The sequence below is a fragment of the Arachis hypogaea genome, chromosome 3 (genome assembly GCF_003086295.3).
Source record: "Arachis hypogaea cultivar Tifrunner chromosome 3, arahy.Tifrunner.gnm2.J5K5, whole genome shotgun sequence".
NCBI classification, from domain to species: domain Eukaryota; kingdom Viridiplantae; phylum Streptophyta; class Magnoliopsida; order Fabales; family Fabaceae; genus Arachis; species Arachis hypogaea.
In genome coordinates, this window is record NC_092038.1 from 1,139,764 (window position 1) to 1,157,728 (window position 17,965).

Here is a 17,965-nt window from a genome sequence, read left to right on the forward strand (position 1 = left end):
TTTTCTCTAACACGTTGAACTTATGATTTGATTCTGTACTTGAATTTCCCCTTCATTACTGTTCCATTGTTATACATTGAGCTGAGAAATAAAATCCAACTCCATTTTGAGTTCGTCATTATTCAATTGTTAGTTTCTGTTTGATCTGTCGTGCAGCACCTTCCAGCTTCCACTCACTCACACAAATCGCGAAAGATCAGGAATGGGAGAACTGGTTCACCTTCGCCACTAGTGATTCGCCGCTTCTCTGCTTACGCCTCTGCATTGGCCTCTGCCTCTGGTTCCTGCAGCTGTTCGACGCTTCCGCTATGTACGTATACGCATGTTCCATAATTTACTCCTTATTTGTTTTTATTAGATCGGTTCAGCTTCTATCGTTCATATGTGCGTATATGCATGTTCGATAATTTTTTTTATTCATAGCTTCCGCTTCTCTCGTTCATATGTCCGCATATGCATGTTCGATAATTTGTTTTTATTCATAGCTTCCGCTTCTCTCGTTTATATGTCCGTATATGCATGTTCGATAGTTTGCTCCTTATTTGATTTTATTTGACTTGATCGAATGCCGTTTTTGAGACAGTTTGCTAGGCAAATATGGTTGATTTATGGCAAAGGTATGGCATGGACAAAATTGTCTTCCTTTATGCTGTTAGTTTATGAGACGCAAACTAGTTTTCACTTAACGGAATGGTTGTTGAAATGATTTTTTACTCACATCTTCTAGATATCGGAGGAGTTGCTACAATGAATGGCAAGTAAATGAAATAAACAAGTTCTATCAACAGTGTAACATGCTTAAACTGTTGGCTCCACCATACATAAGGGTTTGTATATACTTTTTATGTTTTTGTCATCTCAACAGATAATCCAAATTAAGTTAACTATGTTCACATGCGCTTATGGTATATAGCGTCGGGATTTTCCGCATACTTATCAAATCCAGGGGAAGCATTGCAAGAGTCATGTAAGCACAATTAACTGTGTATTCAAGATTCTTCTAAGTCTATGATTTAATCTAATGATGCTTGTTTGGACTTACTTTGAAGGAGAGACGACTTATGGTGGAGCAAGGTGGTTCATCCTCAAGCAAGAGGAGGTAGTAGGTTGACTTCCTTATATGGTTGATTCTTCGAAGAATTGTGTTGTCACTTGAAAAAGGGGGAAGAAAGTAGTTCCTCAGATATTGAAAGTTATTTGAGATCTCATAACATATAAAATGTGGGGGCAAAATTTACAAAACTTGATTCCCCATTATTTTGGATGTTCAGCGAAAAAAAATACCCCTTTTGACATGTTCAAATGGACTTGGAATTCTTGAGGAGCTACTTTGTCTCCTAATATTTTGGTCAGCATTAAAATAAAGTTTTATATAAAGTGATTCTAAATGTGTAATGTATATAATAGAAGAGTCATTTAGGTTGTTATTGCATATAGGTCCCAAACCCCTTGTGATGGTGCTCAATCTGCCTCATGGGTTTTTCCCTCCTTGTTACCATGTGAAAAAAATATTGGTACTAGGGCCCCCTAAATAGTGCTGTTACCCGGATATACCTCCCAATTTCTCCTTGTTAATCTCTGCAGTGTCCCCATAATTACTTCAATTTAGCATAACAAATGTTTATATTGCTCTTCTCAGTTATTTGCCACATCAGGCCCAAATCCTTTGTTTTTTCCTTTCTAGTATAAATTATTTGGGGTGGCTAATCTAGGATTGGGGTTCCTATAAGATTCACTTCACAAATATCTACATTGTAAATTGTAATCTTGTGATTCTTTTGTTCAAGGGCAAAATTTTAATTTGTGAACTCGTGGCAATTGATTTACAGTAAAAGAAAATACATAGCATGTGTCTATGTGAAGTGTAACATAATTAGAGGCAGAAGTGACAGAAGTCACAGAACCAAGTTATTGTAACTATGAAGAATAGCTTTAGCTAATAGATCAGTTTGCAAATACTTCTGCAAATCATGTTTCCTATGAGGATATCATATGATGGTAACTTTTTGTGGAAGGTCTAGATCAGTTGATTTTGTAGTGCATGGATCTATGTAGGATATAATAATAAGGATATTTATAGCTACTAAGAGAATCGAAATAATAAAAACGCAATATCCTATAATAAATATCCAAATATGTTAAATAATTCTAATGAATGCTAATTGATCATAATATATTCTAACAAGATCTAATCATCAAACTGAGGTATTTCCATACGTTGTTATGAGAAGCTCTTTTGGAGCAATATATTATAATTCATCCTCTTTGGCTATGTGCGGAGATGTTGCAAATTTTGCTATTTTAACTTCACTGCTTGACTCATTCACTTCCAGTTCCAGACATTACTTATACTCTATATTGGACTCATCACGGTGTTCTTAAGTTTGGATTTCTCTGTTTTTTCTCCTCATGTTTGATCTTTTGTACATTTATTGCCTTTGAAATTTCCAATGAAGATGGTGAATGAAATTTGATCTTTCATACAATTTTTTGCTTGCTTTGAATTTATTCTCCAATATCCTTCCATTTCAAACTCAATACATTCTGTCTCTTTTTTCTTTCTCTCCTATTTATGTCCAACTTCTAGTTTTTTGATTCTACAGTTTTTAATTTTTCCTTATCTTTCACCTTATCAGACTTACAAAGTATAAAAGCAAATGTTAAGAATTTGGTCCATATTATTTCTGCATTAATATGCAATATAATTGTCTTGGATAACTACTCTTCTTATATCTCGTAGGTATTCCTATATTTGTGAAGAGATTCTGTTTACTTTCTTTTGCCTTGACATTTTAATTGATATAGTTAGTTTATGTCATGATTTATTTTTCTAGGTGTAATCTATGTAATGCCGGTACGATTTTTTAATTTAAGGGTTTGTGTGCATGTTTGTAGATCCTTTCGTAGAAGTCAGGGTATCACTGCCCTAGACTTTGACAATGAGGTAAATAAAATTTGTTATTTATTTGTTTTCTTTCTTTTCAATGATCGAGAATTTAAATTATTCCATCTTTTATCTGTAATCTAGGGAAAACATTTGGCATCTGTGACAGCGTCTGGTTGCTTAACCATCCATGATTTTGAAGTTTTGTATAGTTTGACACAGAAGAATAGAATAAATGGTAAGTTTCTATTTTGCTACTAGCTGCAGCTTTACATTACGAATTGTTAACAAATTCTGTTTGGATAACGAAAAATGGTTTTTGGCTTTAGTCTCTTGAAAAGCAATTTTTATCTTCAGGCTAAACTTCTATTAGCATTTTTCTGGAAATTTGATATACAAATTTTGTATGTTATATTCTTGCATGTGTTAATTTTAGTGGATGCTTGCCTCATTAATATGCTTGTCTGTGCCGCTTGATTATTTGCTTTCTTTATTTCTTCTTAAGATGTCTATCATGTCAGGCGTATACATTCTTTTCAGATTACAGTTTGTTGGAAATGGTATTCTATGTTGTATCTATGAATTTATTGAGGTCAATTGCAAAGGCCAAGATTTTATCACAGTTACTAAAAATATCTTAGAACTAAGGAATATTCCCCACTAATTGTATTACAAAAATAAAAAAGGATTTGTTCACAATAGACAATACCATATCTACAACTCTGGAAGGGATTGCTATCCTATTAAGCAAATGCTTAAGATATGTTTTTAGATAGGAATTTACATGGATCGGATCATATTTATAAATCGGTGATATTTATTTGCATTTGATTTGTAATCTGCGAATATAATCTAAAATGCAGAGTTATTGAATTGCTGATAAAATTAGATAATGGATATTACATTTATATTCGTAGATATGTCTACTTATTAAAAATAAATAAATAAATATATAATTTGAATAATATAAATAACTAAGTTAAAAAATAGATACTTAACCAGTAATCCTAAAAGCCAATAAACTATAACTCAAATAACATAATCTCTTCATATTTATCTATAGATCGTAAGTTCGAATATCACTCCTAACTTAAAAAAAAAAAATTCAATAACCCTAAAATCTATCTCGAGGTTGCACTCTTTTCTCTCACCCAGACTTGCTTTTCTTCTCTTTTGTTAGAGTTTCCTTTCTCAAATCTCACTTCTGATCTCGTCCATCACCAGGCCAAATTCAATATCCAATTCATTAAATTCTTACGTGATACAATGATAATAATCTCTTATTTATACTTCTAAAGAATTAAGTAATTCTAATGAATTTAATTAGTGATTCTCTTAATATTTGATCATAACAATACTCTTCCTTTCGAACCAACCTTATCCTCAAGATTGATAAAAGAAAATAAAAACAATTAAAATCCTAATTACATTTACTAAATTTCTAAATATAAATAGGACTATTACGTAATTTATTCTAGTTATATAAATTTTACATCACCTTATTCTTGTAGTTATGGTAAAAACGTGGGAGGCAGAGAAAGACGGAAATAGATTTTTTCTAGTTTTTTTAATATTTGACAGAATAAAGTATGATTTTATACATTTAATTCTATAAATAAAACTAAAATTAAATATGAGAGAGAACAATAAAAGATTAGATTTAACACTAGACACCATCTAATTTTTTTCACTCGAGAGGATCACTCCGAGAAAGACAAAGTGAACGTGGGATTGGGTGTGTTATAATGAACTTGTAGGCGGCAAATGTAGTGGGGAGGTGTGTGATTTCATGATTCTGTTAGGAGAGAGAAATTGGGGAGGAAAGTATTTAGCAAATTGGATATATGCTCAGGGATTAGGAGAGAATGAAGCCTCTCGACAGCTTGATATTGTCACAGATATTTTCTTCCTTTTTGTGAATAATATACCATCTCAGGCTTCTCAGCTACTGTTCTATCGCTTTCCTCTGCCATTAGATACCAATTGTTACAACCCGCTATAAGTTAGGCTCTGCGTAGGAGTCTTATGATCTTTCTCCTCTCCTAAATTATGTTGAAAAGTTAGGTGGCCATTAGCTGACCTAGAAATTTTGAAAAATGGAACAATTTTCCTTTCCAAATTATTATTTGTTTTTCTTATTTTATGATTATTTTCTTGGTTGTTGGTGGAATTAATAAATCATTGGATTTTTCATTTCTTCATCTGCCTTCCTAACGTCTTGGGTAGTTCTTTGGGAAATTTTTTTTTTTAAGTGGGCTGCCGTTTGAGCTCCTGTACTTGTTGTGCATGGTGTATTAGCTGCTTGCTTTCACATTTCTTGCATTTATGATTTCAAAATAAGCGGTAGTTAACTGTGATTGCAGACTTGGAAGATGAAAGGAATCATTTACTGCACCACACAGTGGACTGTTATCTTGATGCTGTCAGGTGGAATCCATTAAATCAGAAAGAGGTTTCAGTCAGATTAGTTTGACTTATTGAGACACTTTTTGTTAATCTAAGTTAAATATCAAGGATAACATTGAGAAGTTTTGGCACTTCACCTTTCCTTTTTGCTTTGGGTGTGCTATTTGTTAGATTTTCATATTCTTGGGCATTTTTGCATGAAGCTGACCTAGTCATTTAATAGTTCTGTTGCTATTTCACTATAACTTATGAAACAATTTTTTCTTTTCAGGTGGCCTGTGCTTCTGAAGAGAGAGGTGAAGTTCTTTTATTTGATTTAGAGGGGTCAGATATTTTGTCTATGGTTAGTATCCGATCTCTCATCTAGCTGCTATTTTACTACTTCATTTCGACTTTATGTTCTTTTCTCTAAGTGTTATTGTACGTATCATTGATTTTGTAACACAGAAATTCAAACCAGCATCTGAAACTATTATGGGTCCATTTGAAGTTGATTTTACATCAGATTCACGGTATAGATTACAACAGAAACTTAAATATGTATTGTCATTTTGTGACTATAGTAATTCTTGTAATGATTATACTCTTCTCGATGTCATGCATTTGCAGTGTACTTGCTAGTAACTCGGCGGGTTCTGTATGTGTTTGGGATATACGAAGCGGTAAGCAAGCCTCGAAGCTTCAATCTACTAATCCTACTGGTGATGCCCTTTATGGTATGGCTATAGCGGCAGACAAACAGGTTAGAGGTTGTTTACGTATGCTATGTAGAATCCTAGTCATAACTTTTACTATCTTGTTAATAATGATGTATTGATAATAGCTACCTATTTCAGTTGATTAAATGTCTTGTTCAGTGCATACTCATGACTACTAGATTCATTCAAATAATTCATATTCTGTCCATTTCAGACGGTTGTTGCTGGAGGAAGCTTGGGGAAGCTCTATGCTTGGGATATTCGAGGTGGAAATGCATCTCTTGATACTATCCATAACCGGGATCTTCGAAAGATAGTAGGAAATTCATCTGAAAAGGTTGTTTCATAGTAATGTTCTCATAGCTAATGTTTATAAAATGTAGATCATAACCTTTGAGCCTAAAGGTTTCATTGGATCATATTTTCACAGTTCAATGATTATGATTTGATTTGTTTTCTAGGTGATTCAACCTTTCAGTGTTGTGGAGAACCTGAACCTTACGTTGCCCGGACTGTATCCAAATATAGATGTTGGTCATCTGGATCCTTTGGTTCATTTTGCTCCAATATATATATATATATATATATATATATATATATATATATATATATATATATATATAGTCAAAGCTTTATTCCTTGAGTGTATGATATGCATTTAAATAAATGATTGTTGTTTGACTATTATGAACGTGTCTTCTCTTGGCCTTAGTATAATATATTAGTATTTATGTTGTTACTCACTTTTTGGGCTTTTGATAAGATGGCCTTTTTTTCTGGCCACTTCTACATAATTATTTGATATTCTTTTTGTCAAAAAAATTCTTACTTTTTTTTATCATAGTTCTCATGTGACATCAAAATCATGGGTTCAAGTAGTTAAATCAACCATTAGAGAGTTAGGTTATGCATCCTACATTATGCCCCTTTCTCCTTTCCTGTGTAACACAAGATAATGTAACGGGGCTATCCTTTATACGATCATGGTTTCCAATTTTTCTGGGGTAGGACATAGCACTTTTACTTGGACATTGTCTATTTTTCTTGTTAATGGCTCATGCTATGCTCAACCATTCTTATTGTATTGCAGAATTGCGTTAACTCTCTTAATTTCAATCCCGTACGACCGTCTCATGTGGCATATAATCTGTCTTGTGATTGGTAGGTTGACATTAATGACTACTAAGTGATAGCAGTATATCACTGCCTGTTGATCTTAATAGTGTACATCCAAAATAGTTTACTGGATTCGGTAACAAATGCTTGGTTTCTCATATTTTTCGCTTCCAACATAGTTTCTCATGTATTTATTGTAGGGTGGGCATCTATGATGTAAGAATAGATAGTATCACTCATAAGTTTAAACAAAACCAAGAAAGGTATGTCTTCTAATGCAAAGTTGATTCATTGGTGACTTGTGTGACTAGTGGCTACATTGCAAACTTTGTCTAATTATGTTTTCTACTTTTCGTTCCTTTTTTTAGCTGCGGCTACCGTAGAAAATGTTCATGGTTACCTTTGGGTTCGGTAAGATTTTTACATAAATTTGATTATCATACTTATATCATTGACATCCCAGTAGTAAGAAGAAAATGAGAGAACAAGTTTGGAGCACTAAGTTGCTCTACCCGTCGGACTATTTTCCAAAATGAATGTGTAAGAACCTGGCATCTGACGAAGGGTAATTAACACAAACAGAAACAATAGAAGGAAAGGAAGTGAATCAAGATGATTTCACCCCTGCTATGGGTATTATTGAATTGAGAAAATGCAGAAATTACAGTGAAACAGAGATAGTGATGGCTGAGTGTTGGAGAGTCAGCCTCTCTCCTAAGCCTATTCCGATCTATTACACTATACTCCTATTTCTATTCTAAAGCATAATTCATTTCTACACATGTGAATTGTTTATTCAATTTTTTATTCTTGTTCAGATTTGTTTGGTTGGGTCAGAAATTGAGCGTGTTCAAGGGGTTCGTTTCCTTGATTTCCATCCCAATCAGAGGTCACTCATCTATAGTGAAAAGTAAGGTGCCCTACACATACATATTACTTGACCTCGACATATCTACGAATTTTTATGATTTCTTTGCAATTGCTTCAATAATTTTTTCATTTTACGGAGAATATAGTGGACTTTTTTTTGGTTACCGCTTTAATTTTTTTTTTATAGTGGACTTTAGATTTTTTTTTTTTGCTGCAGCTTTGTCAGGGACGAGAGAACAAAATTTCTCCCTGTAGAGAAATTTGTTAATTCATGTGCTGCGCATCCAATATATGATGCAGTCGTTTCCGGAACAGAGGTTAGTAGATTTGGAAATGACATTATTTGCCAGCTCTCTTCGCTCTCAATTGTTATGACTGAGGTGACCTATTCTTTGTTTCAGGAAAATTCTTTGTTGGTGTTATCCCAACCAAGAGAGTCATTCCTTCCTGAAGATCCATACCCATAATCTTTTTTTGTTTGTTGGTTGTTTTTTTTAATAATCTTCAGTTTTAGAAGTAAATAATGACAGGGAAAACATATTTGGTCTATTCTACTCATATATGGCTAGGATAAGCCATTGGACACCCAATTTCTTATAATACTTTTCATACCAAAATAAATCGAACATAGGATTATCTCAGTTGCATATGGATTTACTTAAATAACTCGAGCTTAAAAAGCATAATCTGCTTTTTTTTTTTTTTTAAGGTTAGGTAGCAATGCAAGTGGACATATTAACATAATTTGCAGTGCAATATACCCCCATCTTCAACAACAAATTTTCTAACAAGCAGGTTTTATCCGATATACTTAGAAAATATGGTATTTTTTGGTGTAAAGCATTTTTGGTGTAAAGCACATGATTTTCATAGAGAACTAGGACAATGTACTCCTTTGATAATAGTTTTTATTGGGCGTTTTGTTTTAATGAAAACAGCAAATAAAATATTCTGACTTAACTCCAAATATGTTACTAACTACAATGTTTGTAGAATGCATTTTGATTTTATAAAATCATGATATGCTATTAAACCTCAAATATATTACTAACTTTGATTGTATAAACTGAAAATGTATTATTAACTGAATTTTCAATTAAGTATACTAATACAATGGTAAATTGATTAAAAAAAGGGCAATTGACTATAATAAATAATATGGAAACCAATTTTACCAGAATGCACAAAATAAAAAATGGATACCAAATTGCATTTTTCTCATAATTTATATAAACTGCGACTGGGGTCCTGTGGTTTACGAATACACGTAATCCGCTATAGGGGTGTCGCGGATTACATGCAACAAGAAATGAGCATAAACCGCGATAGAAGTGTCGCGGTTTACGTGTGGACATAAAATGTGCATAAACCGCGAGAGGGATGTAGCGGTTTATGCATTAGTATAAATACGCTGAAGGAGTCTCACGAATTACATTTGTGCTGGAAGAAAAAGTTTTCTAGAGAGAGAAGTAGTGGTTTTCTAGAGAGAGGAAAAGAGAAAAGTGGTTGAGTTGAGTTGAGTTGAGATTGGAGCCAGGACCATGGCGGAGGCATGCAGTCTATACAGGCTCAACGGCGTTGCGCACGTTGCTGGGAGCATAAACGAAGAGGTTAGTTTGATTATTTTTAGTTAATGTATTTTGTATAATATTTTTCGTATTTTTCGTTGTTTTGGTTATTTTTAGTTTCATTATTGTTAGTTAATGTATTTAAATTTAGATTTAAATTATTATTTTAAATCATAAAATGTAGTATTTAAATTATTTTAATCGCTTATGCCTTTCATTAATTTTTGTGATTAGAAAATAGAAAGTGTATGTTACCAGTTTAAACATTAAAATTGTAGTTATATGGTAGATGACTATAAATTACTATTGGGTTTTTTATATGTTTGGTTTATTCTGTGACATGCTTCAGCCGACTAGGTGTATATATAGTGTTCGGAGGCAGCAGAACATACCTCTGCATGACAAGCTCGTACCATATCTGGAGAGGGCCGGTTTACACACACACAGGTTTACACACACACACACATGTATGTATGTATAAACCTTAGATTTGTCAAAACCTTTGATTAACCTTTACTTTACAGCATGAGATAAGGCTTAGGATAATTTGGGTGTTACAGTTTCCATTTGGTCGTACTCTTACATATAGCCAGTTTTCAAATAAGTTCGTGTGGAAGGAAGACATTTCTTTGTGGATGCCAAGGAAACAAGACTTCTCAATCAGCAGACTTACTCATGTTCCAAGAGAAAGTGGTAAAGATTATTACCTAAGACTTCTGCGCAACATTCAAAAGGGGTGTGTAAGTTTTGTTGACATACGTACAGTTGCGGGCATTGTGTACGGCACATTCAAGGAAGCATGTTATACATTGGGCCTTTTGTAAGATAATAAAAAACTTGTTGATGCCATCTTGGAAGCAAGTAATTAGGCTTCTGCAAACTACATCTGTGACCTTTTCGTGGTGTTCTTATTGTCAAACAATATGGGTAGACCTGAAAATGTGTGACAGCAATGTTACGATGTTTTGTCTAAAGATATTCTTTACTTTCAAGAAAAATCCATGCAGTCTGTAGGTAAGTTGAATTATTACATCTTTGTTTTTGGTGCTAATTTATGTTAAATTCAAGTAATTTATGTCTAATTAATATGTGCATCATTGTGTATCCTCATAGACCTGCAACTATCTGAAGATCAAATAATGAATTTGACTCTTTCAAAGATAAAGAAAAAACTACAGGCTAACGGTAGATCACTCAGAGAGTTTGACGGGATGCCTTTTCCAAGCTTTGGCACTATTGAAGGGTTAGATGATTGGTTAATCATAGATGAACTGAACTTTGACGTCGATGTTCTGCGCAATCAGTTGGTTACAAACTTAACAAACATGAATGTAGATCAAAGGAACGCATTCGATGTGATTATCAATGCTGTAAATGAAAATCAAGGTGGCTTTTTTTTCATCTATGGGTATGGTAGAACCGGTAAGACATTTTTCTACAACACTCTCTCAGCGGCTATAAGGAGCAAAGGAGAAATTGTTATGAATGTTGCATCTAGCAGTATTGCTTCTTTGTTGCTTCCAAATGGACGCACAGCACATTCAAGGTTTAAGATACCCTTGGACTTGAATGAAGACTCGGTTTATTACATTAGGCAAGGCACCTCATTATCTAAATTGGTTTGCAGAGCAAAACTTATTATATGGGACGAGACACCGATGTTGAATAAGTTGTGCTATGAAGCTCTCGACAGATGCCTAAGGGACATTGTTAGGTTTGAGCCTTACTATAATCCAAAAGTACCGTTTAGAGAAAAGGTTGTGGTTTTAGGTGGTGACTTCAGGCAAATTCTACCTGTAATTCCAATGGGATCTCGCCAAGATATTGTCCAAGCAGCCATAAACTCATCTTACCTATGGCAACACTGTAATATATTAAGACTAACGATTAACATGCGTTTAACTGTTGGAGAAACTCATGTGTCACTCATTGATGTTTCTCAGTTTGCTTCATGGTTGCTGGACATCGGTGATGGTGTTACTGGGGATTCCACTGGTGGTGAGTCTATTGTGATAATGCCCGATGAAATTATAATTTAAGAGTTCGATCAATTGGTTGACTTTGTTTATCTCAATCTGTTGGTTAATATCAACAACACATCATTCTTCAAAGATCGATCAATCCTGGGCCCAACGCTAGAAGTTGTCAATGATGTTAACTCATTTATAATGCAACGTGTGGATGCCGATGTGAAAATTTATTTAAGCTCAGATACTTTGTGTCTTGAAGAAGGAAACATGGAATCTGAATTGGATATACTTACACCAGATGTCCTTAATATAATTAATTGCTCTGGTTTGCCGCCTCATGAATTGGCTCTGAAAGTGGGTGTTCCGATTATGCTACTGCGTAACATTGATCAGTCAAAGGGTTATGTAACGGAACAAGATTACAGGTAAGGAGATTAGGTAACCATGTAATTGAATGCATCACGCTAACAGGAGGCAAAATAGGCCAAGTCGTTCTGATACCGCGAATGAATGTGATTCCCAATAACCAAGCTTTGCCATTTAGATTCCAACGCAGACAGTTCCCGATCATTGTCTCATTCTCTATGTCCATTAACAAATCTCAAGAGCAGACCTTAAGAACAATTAGATTGTATTTATCTAGACCGATATTTACACACAGTCAACTATACGTTGCATTATCAAAATAAAGTCAAAGAGTGGCTTACGTGTGCTGATTCAGAACACTAAATCATTGTCATCAAACTCAACCATAAATGTTATGTACAGGGAAGTATTCCAAAATATGTCATGACCATTTCTTTTTAAATATGTAGTTTCTTTAGCATTTTTCCAATTGTATCAATCAGTAATGTATTTGAAGTACTTTAACTCAAGCTAACAACATTGTGTTCATATTTCTATATTGTTTGTAACGTAATTTCATTCCTTAGTGGCATATCTGTGCACAAGCACCTCGTTTTATGTTTGGTAAATTAAAAGCTCATGTGCTTATATTTGTAGCTTTTAAAAATTAGGAGTACTTTTGAAAGCACCTAAAAAAAATTTTTTAAAATTGACTTGTACTTATTAAAATTAAAAAGTCTAATATAATCCTATATAATAATAAATATCCAAAATTATCCTTATCAATTATTAGCACAAAAAAGTAATTATTCTTTATTATATATGTGTCTATTATGATTCTTTTTACTTTTAAAAATTATTTTACCAAACATAATTATGGTGCTTGTGCTTATTAAAAGTCTTTTTTAGTTTGATTTTACCAAAAGTAGGTACTGCAGCTTTTAAAATGCTGGTTTTCAAAAGACAGCTTTCATAAGCTTCTTTTAAAAAGTAAAAGTTTTACCAAACTAAATCGTGGTGCTCTATCTCTCCCTTCATTGCTGAATTTCCGGAGTTCCAATGAAACTTCAATCTCAGGTGTGTTTTTGTTCTATTTATGTTTTTGTTCAATTTTTTGTATGAATTTGCTTTACTGGTTTCATTCAATTGTTTTTTTTTGTTTATGTCATTGTTCAATTTTTTTGTTCTGTTTATGAGAGTTAAAAAATTTTAAATTCTATTTTTGTGGTTCTATTTTTAAATTTTTTGTTAATGATTCTATTTGTGATGTTCTAAATCTGTTTTTGTAAGTTTCAAATTTTGTTTTTGTTCTATTTTGATTTGTTACTGCAGTTTGATTTTTCTACTTTTCAGTAGTTATTGTGGTTTCTTTACAAATTCAGTAGTCACTATTAATTTATTGGTTAGTTTTGATTATTTGATTATGAATTTTAATTATTTGGTGCTATTTTGTTGGGTAATTAACTTAATTCACCATAAATTACAGTAGTATCAACTGGTCAAAGACACATAATGGATGAAAATATTAGTGATAATGCAGATGAAAATGCAACTTCTGATGTGGTGGATATCGAATAATATCATATAAACTCTTGAGAAGATATTGGTAAGATTGATTTCTCGGATCTATTTATAGAAAATATTTATCAATTTTATTTTGATGATATTGGCTTGGCATTTGAATTTTATAATTCATATGCCAAGATGAGGGGATTTTGTGTGTGAAAAAATAAGAGTAAAAAGTTGATGAAAAAGTCAGAAAAAAAATATATGTTTGCTCCTGTGAAGGCTATAGAATAGAAAAATAGAACCATCTAAAAGTGATGAATATGTTCACATTAAATGGTTTGATAATAAAGATGCAAGTACGATAAATTTATGAATTATATTTTATTACGTATAATATTGTATAGCAGCTCGTTAGCCTTTTTTTTTGTAATTTCGATCTAGGAATATTTAGATTTTTCAATGTATTATAAAGAGAGTGATGGCGAGATTAATTTCTCAATAAATTTTGATTTAATGGTATAAAACTTTTTAACTTTCATTTTTTATTTTTATTTTTTATTTTTTTAATTTAAAAATATTTCTCTTAAATTTTAAGGACAAATGATGATGATGAGACAAAGCTCTGAAACCATCCATTACATCAAGCAAAGAAGAGTTTAAGGCTTGATTTGGTAAAACTTTTTGAAGAGCTGTTTGTGTTTTTTAAAAGCTCAAACTTCTTATTTTGTATTTAGTAAATCAAAAAGACCATGTGTCTGTACTTGCAGTTTTTAAAAGATCAAGGTACTTTTGAAAGCACCTAAGGTTTGTACTTTTCAAATTTTAAAAGTCTAATATAATCTCATATGTTAATTAATTTTCAAATTTAATGCTTACATTTATGTCTCTTATAATATTTTTAAATTTTAAAAGCTATTTTACCAAACGCAATTGATATTGCTTGTGTTTATTGAAAGCTATTTTTTATTTGATTTACGAAACATAAATGCTACAACTTTTAAAAGGCCGTCAACTTTTATAAGCTACTTTTGAAAAGTAAAAATTTTACCAAACTAAGCCTAAATCCTTTTATTTTTGTTGTTTTTATAATTTTGCTTTTGGAACATGTTTACAATACTTTACATCATTTTGGAACATGTTTAGAAGTGAAAATTATAAAATTCCTACCCTAGTTCTTTCATCTTGTAAACTTTTAGGTAGCTCTGGATATTGATGTTGATATAATCATTGCATTCGAGTAAATGGTCAAATTAGTCCTTGAAAGATTACTCGTTCTTCAAATTGGTTCTCGAACATTTTTTTAATCAAATTTGTCTTTTGAAGATTTTAAATTAGTCATATTAGTTCTTGTGTCACTTTGTTTGTTGATGGAGTTAAAATTTGTTAATGTAATACGTTAAGTGATATTTCAACACACACCTGAAAGTTTTAATTGTCTATCAACATAATAAATTTATAAAATTAGATCAAGTCAAAACCTAATTATAGGGAGAACTTGAGACATTGGAATCCCTAAATTTGAAGTTGATTTGATCTAATTTTATAAACTAATCATACTAATAGTCAATTAACATTTCAAAATGTGTGTTGGGATGTCACTTAACGTGTCACATTAGCAAATTTTGACACCATAAATTAACAAAGTGACAGAAGGATTAACATGACTAATTTAAAATATTTAAAAGACGAATTTGATTAAAAAAAATTTCAGGGATCAATTTAAAGAACGAATAATCTTTCATAACTAATTTAACCATTTACTCCATTACATTCAATTTATGTTTGAGTAAAGTGATTATGCAACTTATGTTTAGAGCAAAGTGATTATGCAACCTAAGTGGAGAATGCAAAGCACACGTATGTCTCCTGCAGTAAACTTAAACCTTTTTCTTTGGCAACTTTTTCCCTCTTGATTCAGACTATTTGGTGCAATTGGTTTTTGAACTTCTATAATGCTGCCTCTTTCGGAAATATGCGTTTGGAAAACAGGTGGTGTAAACTCTAGTTGCTGCTGCTCAACACCAAGTTGCTGTAAGAATTGTTGGTGCTGGAAATGCTGTTTTGGATTTGGAAGACACAATGGCACAAATGGAAAGCACAATGGCTAAGTGGTGAGAACATAAAAAAGCATGAAGCATGTTCATGATGTATAGGTGGCTAACACTCCCTTCGGTTATTGCGCTGTGAATGTCAAAGCTTTTTTCTTTCTCAATTGCTAATGTTGCATCATAGGATCTTTACTCTTTCCTAGCACTTTGTAGCCTCATTATCTACATGTCTTAGTAGTGATGTAACCATTAAGATAGGCAATGCGGCAAAGGTGGTGCCTGTTCTGAAAAAGACAACACCATTGAAGAGTTTAAGTTACACCAAACAGAGAATGCTTCCTGTTGTTACCATGGAATTTAGTTGGCTCGATGTAAGCTATGTCTGTATAATGTATTAATGTAATGGATATCTTTAATTTTGTTAGTGTTAGAGATAATAAAATTGTGGAAGAAGATAAACAATCATGAATAGGCTAAAGCATGATCAAATTGAGGAAATTGCATGTATTGAGTTCAACTAGGAAACCTAATTTTTTTGGAAATAACCAATCAGGGATAAACAATATAATTCTTGCCGAGACAGTATAAATAAATCAATGGAGGTAACCAATCAAGGTTCACTAATTACTAAAGTGAACTCTTTATCTCAAACAAAATGAAATTGTCCAAACAAATAACAAATAAATTATGGTTCGTTGAGTTCGCTGAAATTGTCTTTTTCAATTCATTAGAGGTCCCAAAACTAAGTCTATAGTAGTTGTGATTAGCATCTGAATTTCAAAAATCTAAATGCAGCAAACAAAAAGAGAAAGAGCAAATTCAAAATTATGAGGTCATTAGAGAGTACAATAAAAAGAGCAAAAAACAGGCAAACAAAATTTTTGAAATAATTAACCAATTCAATTAGGTATCCATTAAAAGTTGTTCTTTTATTACAATAATTAAAAAAATAAAATAAAACAAACACATTTAAAAATTATAAATAGATTTGGTGTCTTTTTAAAATTAAATATATATTCAAAATACAAACTAAATAAAACTGAAATTTAAAATTTAAATTTAAAATTTAAATTTTTATTTCAGATTTAATATATTTAATTATTAATATATTACAATTTAAATACATATCCAAAAATCAAATTAGTTAAAATTCAAATTTTCGATTTTAAAAGAAGCAGAGCAGTCACAGCACATCATAGACCTAGAGACGCACGTTTCTTCTCAGCATCCTCCACTGTTCGTCCGCGCCACCGTCCTCCTCAGTGCTCATCCTCGACGCCGCCTTCCTCCTCTTCGTCGCCGTTTGTCCGCATTAGCGTTGCCGTTCATCCGCGTCGAAAACGTAACTAAGGTTTGGATGGGTCTCTATTCATAGAGTTTTTCTTTGCGCATTCTCTAACACCATTGCTTTTATTATTCTGTATATATATATAATTTTTTTACATAAATTTTGGATGTGTTGATAAAATATTTTGAGTGCATTCTTATAATTTTAGATGTGTTTATATTGTTTATTATGTTCTTATGTACATATATAAGTTTTTTTACATGAGTTTTGGATGTGTTAATAAAATATTTAGAATGTATTCTTATAATTTTGAATGTGTATTTGAGTTTAATTTTTCCTGTATTCAATATGTAATTTAGAATTATAATGACAATAATTTAGATGTGTTAATACATAATTTTAAATGTGTTTATATTATTTATTTAATTTTAGATGTGTTTTTTATATGAGTTTTGAATATTTTAAATAAAAAATAATGAAAGTGAGTTTAATTGATTTTGAAAATTTTACCAAATTTTTAAAAATTAGCACACGAAAAGTTGTTACAAATTTTATGGTTTAGTTTACAAAAAATCAATGTATTACAAGTGTTGACCTCACGAGGCTGCTTCCTCTAGAGAAGCTTGAGGAGGAGAAGAATTCCAGGAAGTGGACTACGAGTTTAATTAACTCTAAGGTGGGTAGGAAGTTAGAGAAATTTTAGGATTTAAAATTTAAATTAATCATATTAACAATGTGTATCTAAAAAATAGAAATATATTTTAATTAAAAAATAATTAAATAATATTAAAGACTGACGAAAGGTTGATTTTTGTTGTATAGGTAGCATTTTTCATAATCGAATGAGAGTTTTTGAATGGAAAATGCTACTTGTACAACAAAATTCAGCCTTTAATCAGCCTTTAATATTATTTAATTATTTTTTAATTAAAACATATTCCTATTTTTTAGGATACACATTTATAATTAAGATTAATTTAAATTTTAAAAACTAAAATTTCTCTAACTTCCTACCCACTTCATAGTTATTATTTTTTTCTTTTACGTTTTTTCTCTCTTCTATTACGTTTCTTCTCTCTCTGTAACACGGTTTTCTTCTTTAATATTCCAATTTGTATCTGCAGAAAAAAAGAATTCAAAGTCAGTGTATTTAGAAAAAAAAAATTAATTCCTTACTTATTGTACCTTTGATAAATAAAATGCAGGATCTGTTTTACGACTTTCTAGTGATGAATGGTCGAATATAATTATATACACAAACTA

At 31.7% G+C, this 17,965-nt stretch overlaps 1 protein-coding gene across 7 annotated transcripts; it reads left to right on the forward strand.

Moving 5' to 3' along the window:
• Positions 1 to 4,611: 4,611 nt before the first annotated feature.
• On the forward strand, positions 4,612 to 8,615 carry LOC112785612 (uncharacterized). Of its 7 annotated transcripts, none has more exons than XM_025829070.3 (13): positions 4,612 to 4,943; positions 5,248 to 5,336; positions 5,562 to 5,633; positions 5,738 to 5,802; positions 5,900 to 6,032; positions 6,203 to 6,325; positions 6,450 to 6,518; positions 7,079 to 7,149; positions 7,305 to 7,367; positions 7,473 to 7,515; positions 7,923 to 8,014; positions 8,192 to 8,291; positions 8,376 to 8,615. In XM_025829070.3, the coding sequence occupies exons 1-13, from the start codon at positions 4,934 to 4,936 to the stop codon at positions 8,439 to 8,441; spliced, it is 996 nt and encodes a 331-aa protein (XP_025684855.1). In that variant the 5' UTR covers positions 4,612 to 4,933; the 3' UTR covers positions 8,442 to 8,615. The 7 variants fall into 7 exon arrangements, 6 of the variants coding, with proteins under 6 accessions (XP_025684855.1, XP_072088281.1, XP_029150842.1 ...); XM_072232180.1 differs by having other exon boundaries at positions 4,643 to 4,661; XR_003194235.3 differs by having other exon boundaries at positions 4,655 to 4,943; positions 7,923 to 8,019.
• The last annotated feature ends 9,350 nt before the right edge of the window (positions 8,616 to 17,965 follow it).

Bases quoted from the DNA above. Each gene is read 5' to 3' on its own strand.
- LOC112785612 (XM_025829070.3), top strand. The intron at 5,803-5,899 runs GTATAGATTACA...ATGCATTTGCAG, and splicing joins GATTTTACATCAGATTCACG to TGTACTTGCTAGTAACTCGG. The intron at 7,368-7,472 runs GTATGTCTTCTA...TCCTTTTTTTAG, and splicing joins TTTAAACAAAACCAAGAAAG to CTGCGGCTACCGTAGAAAAT.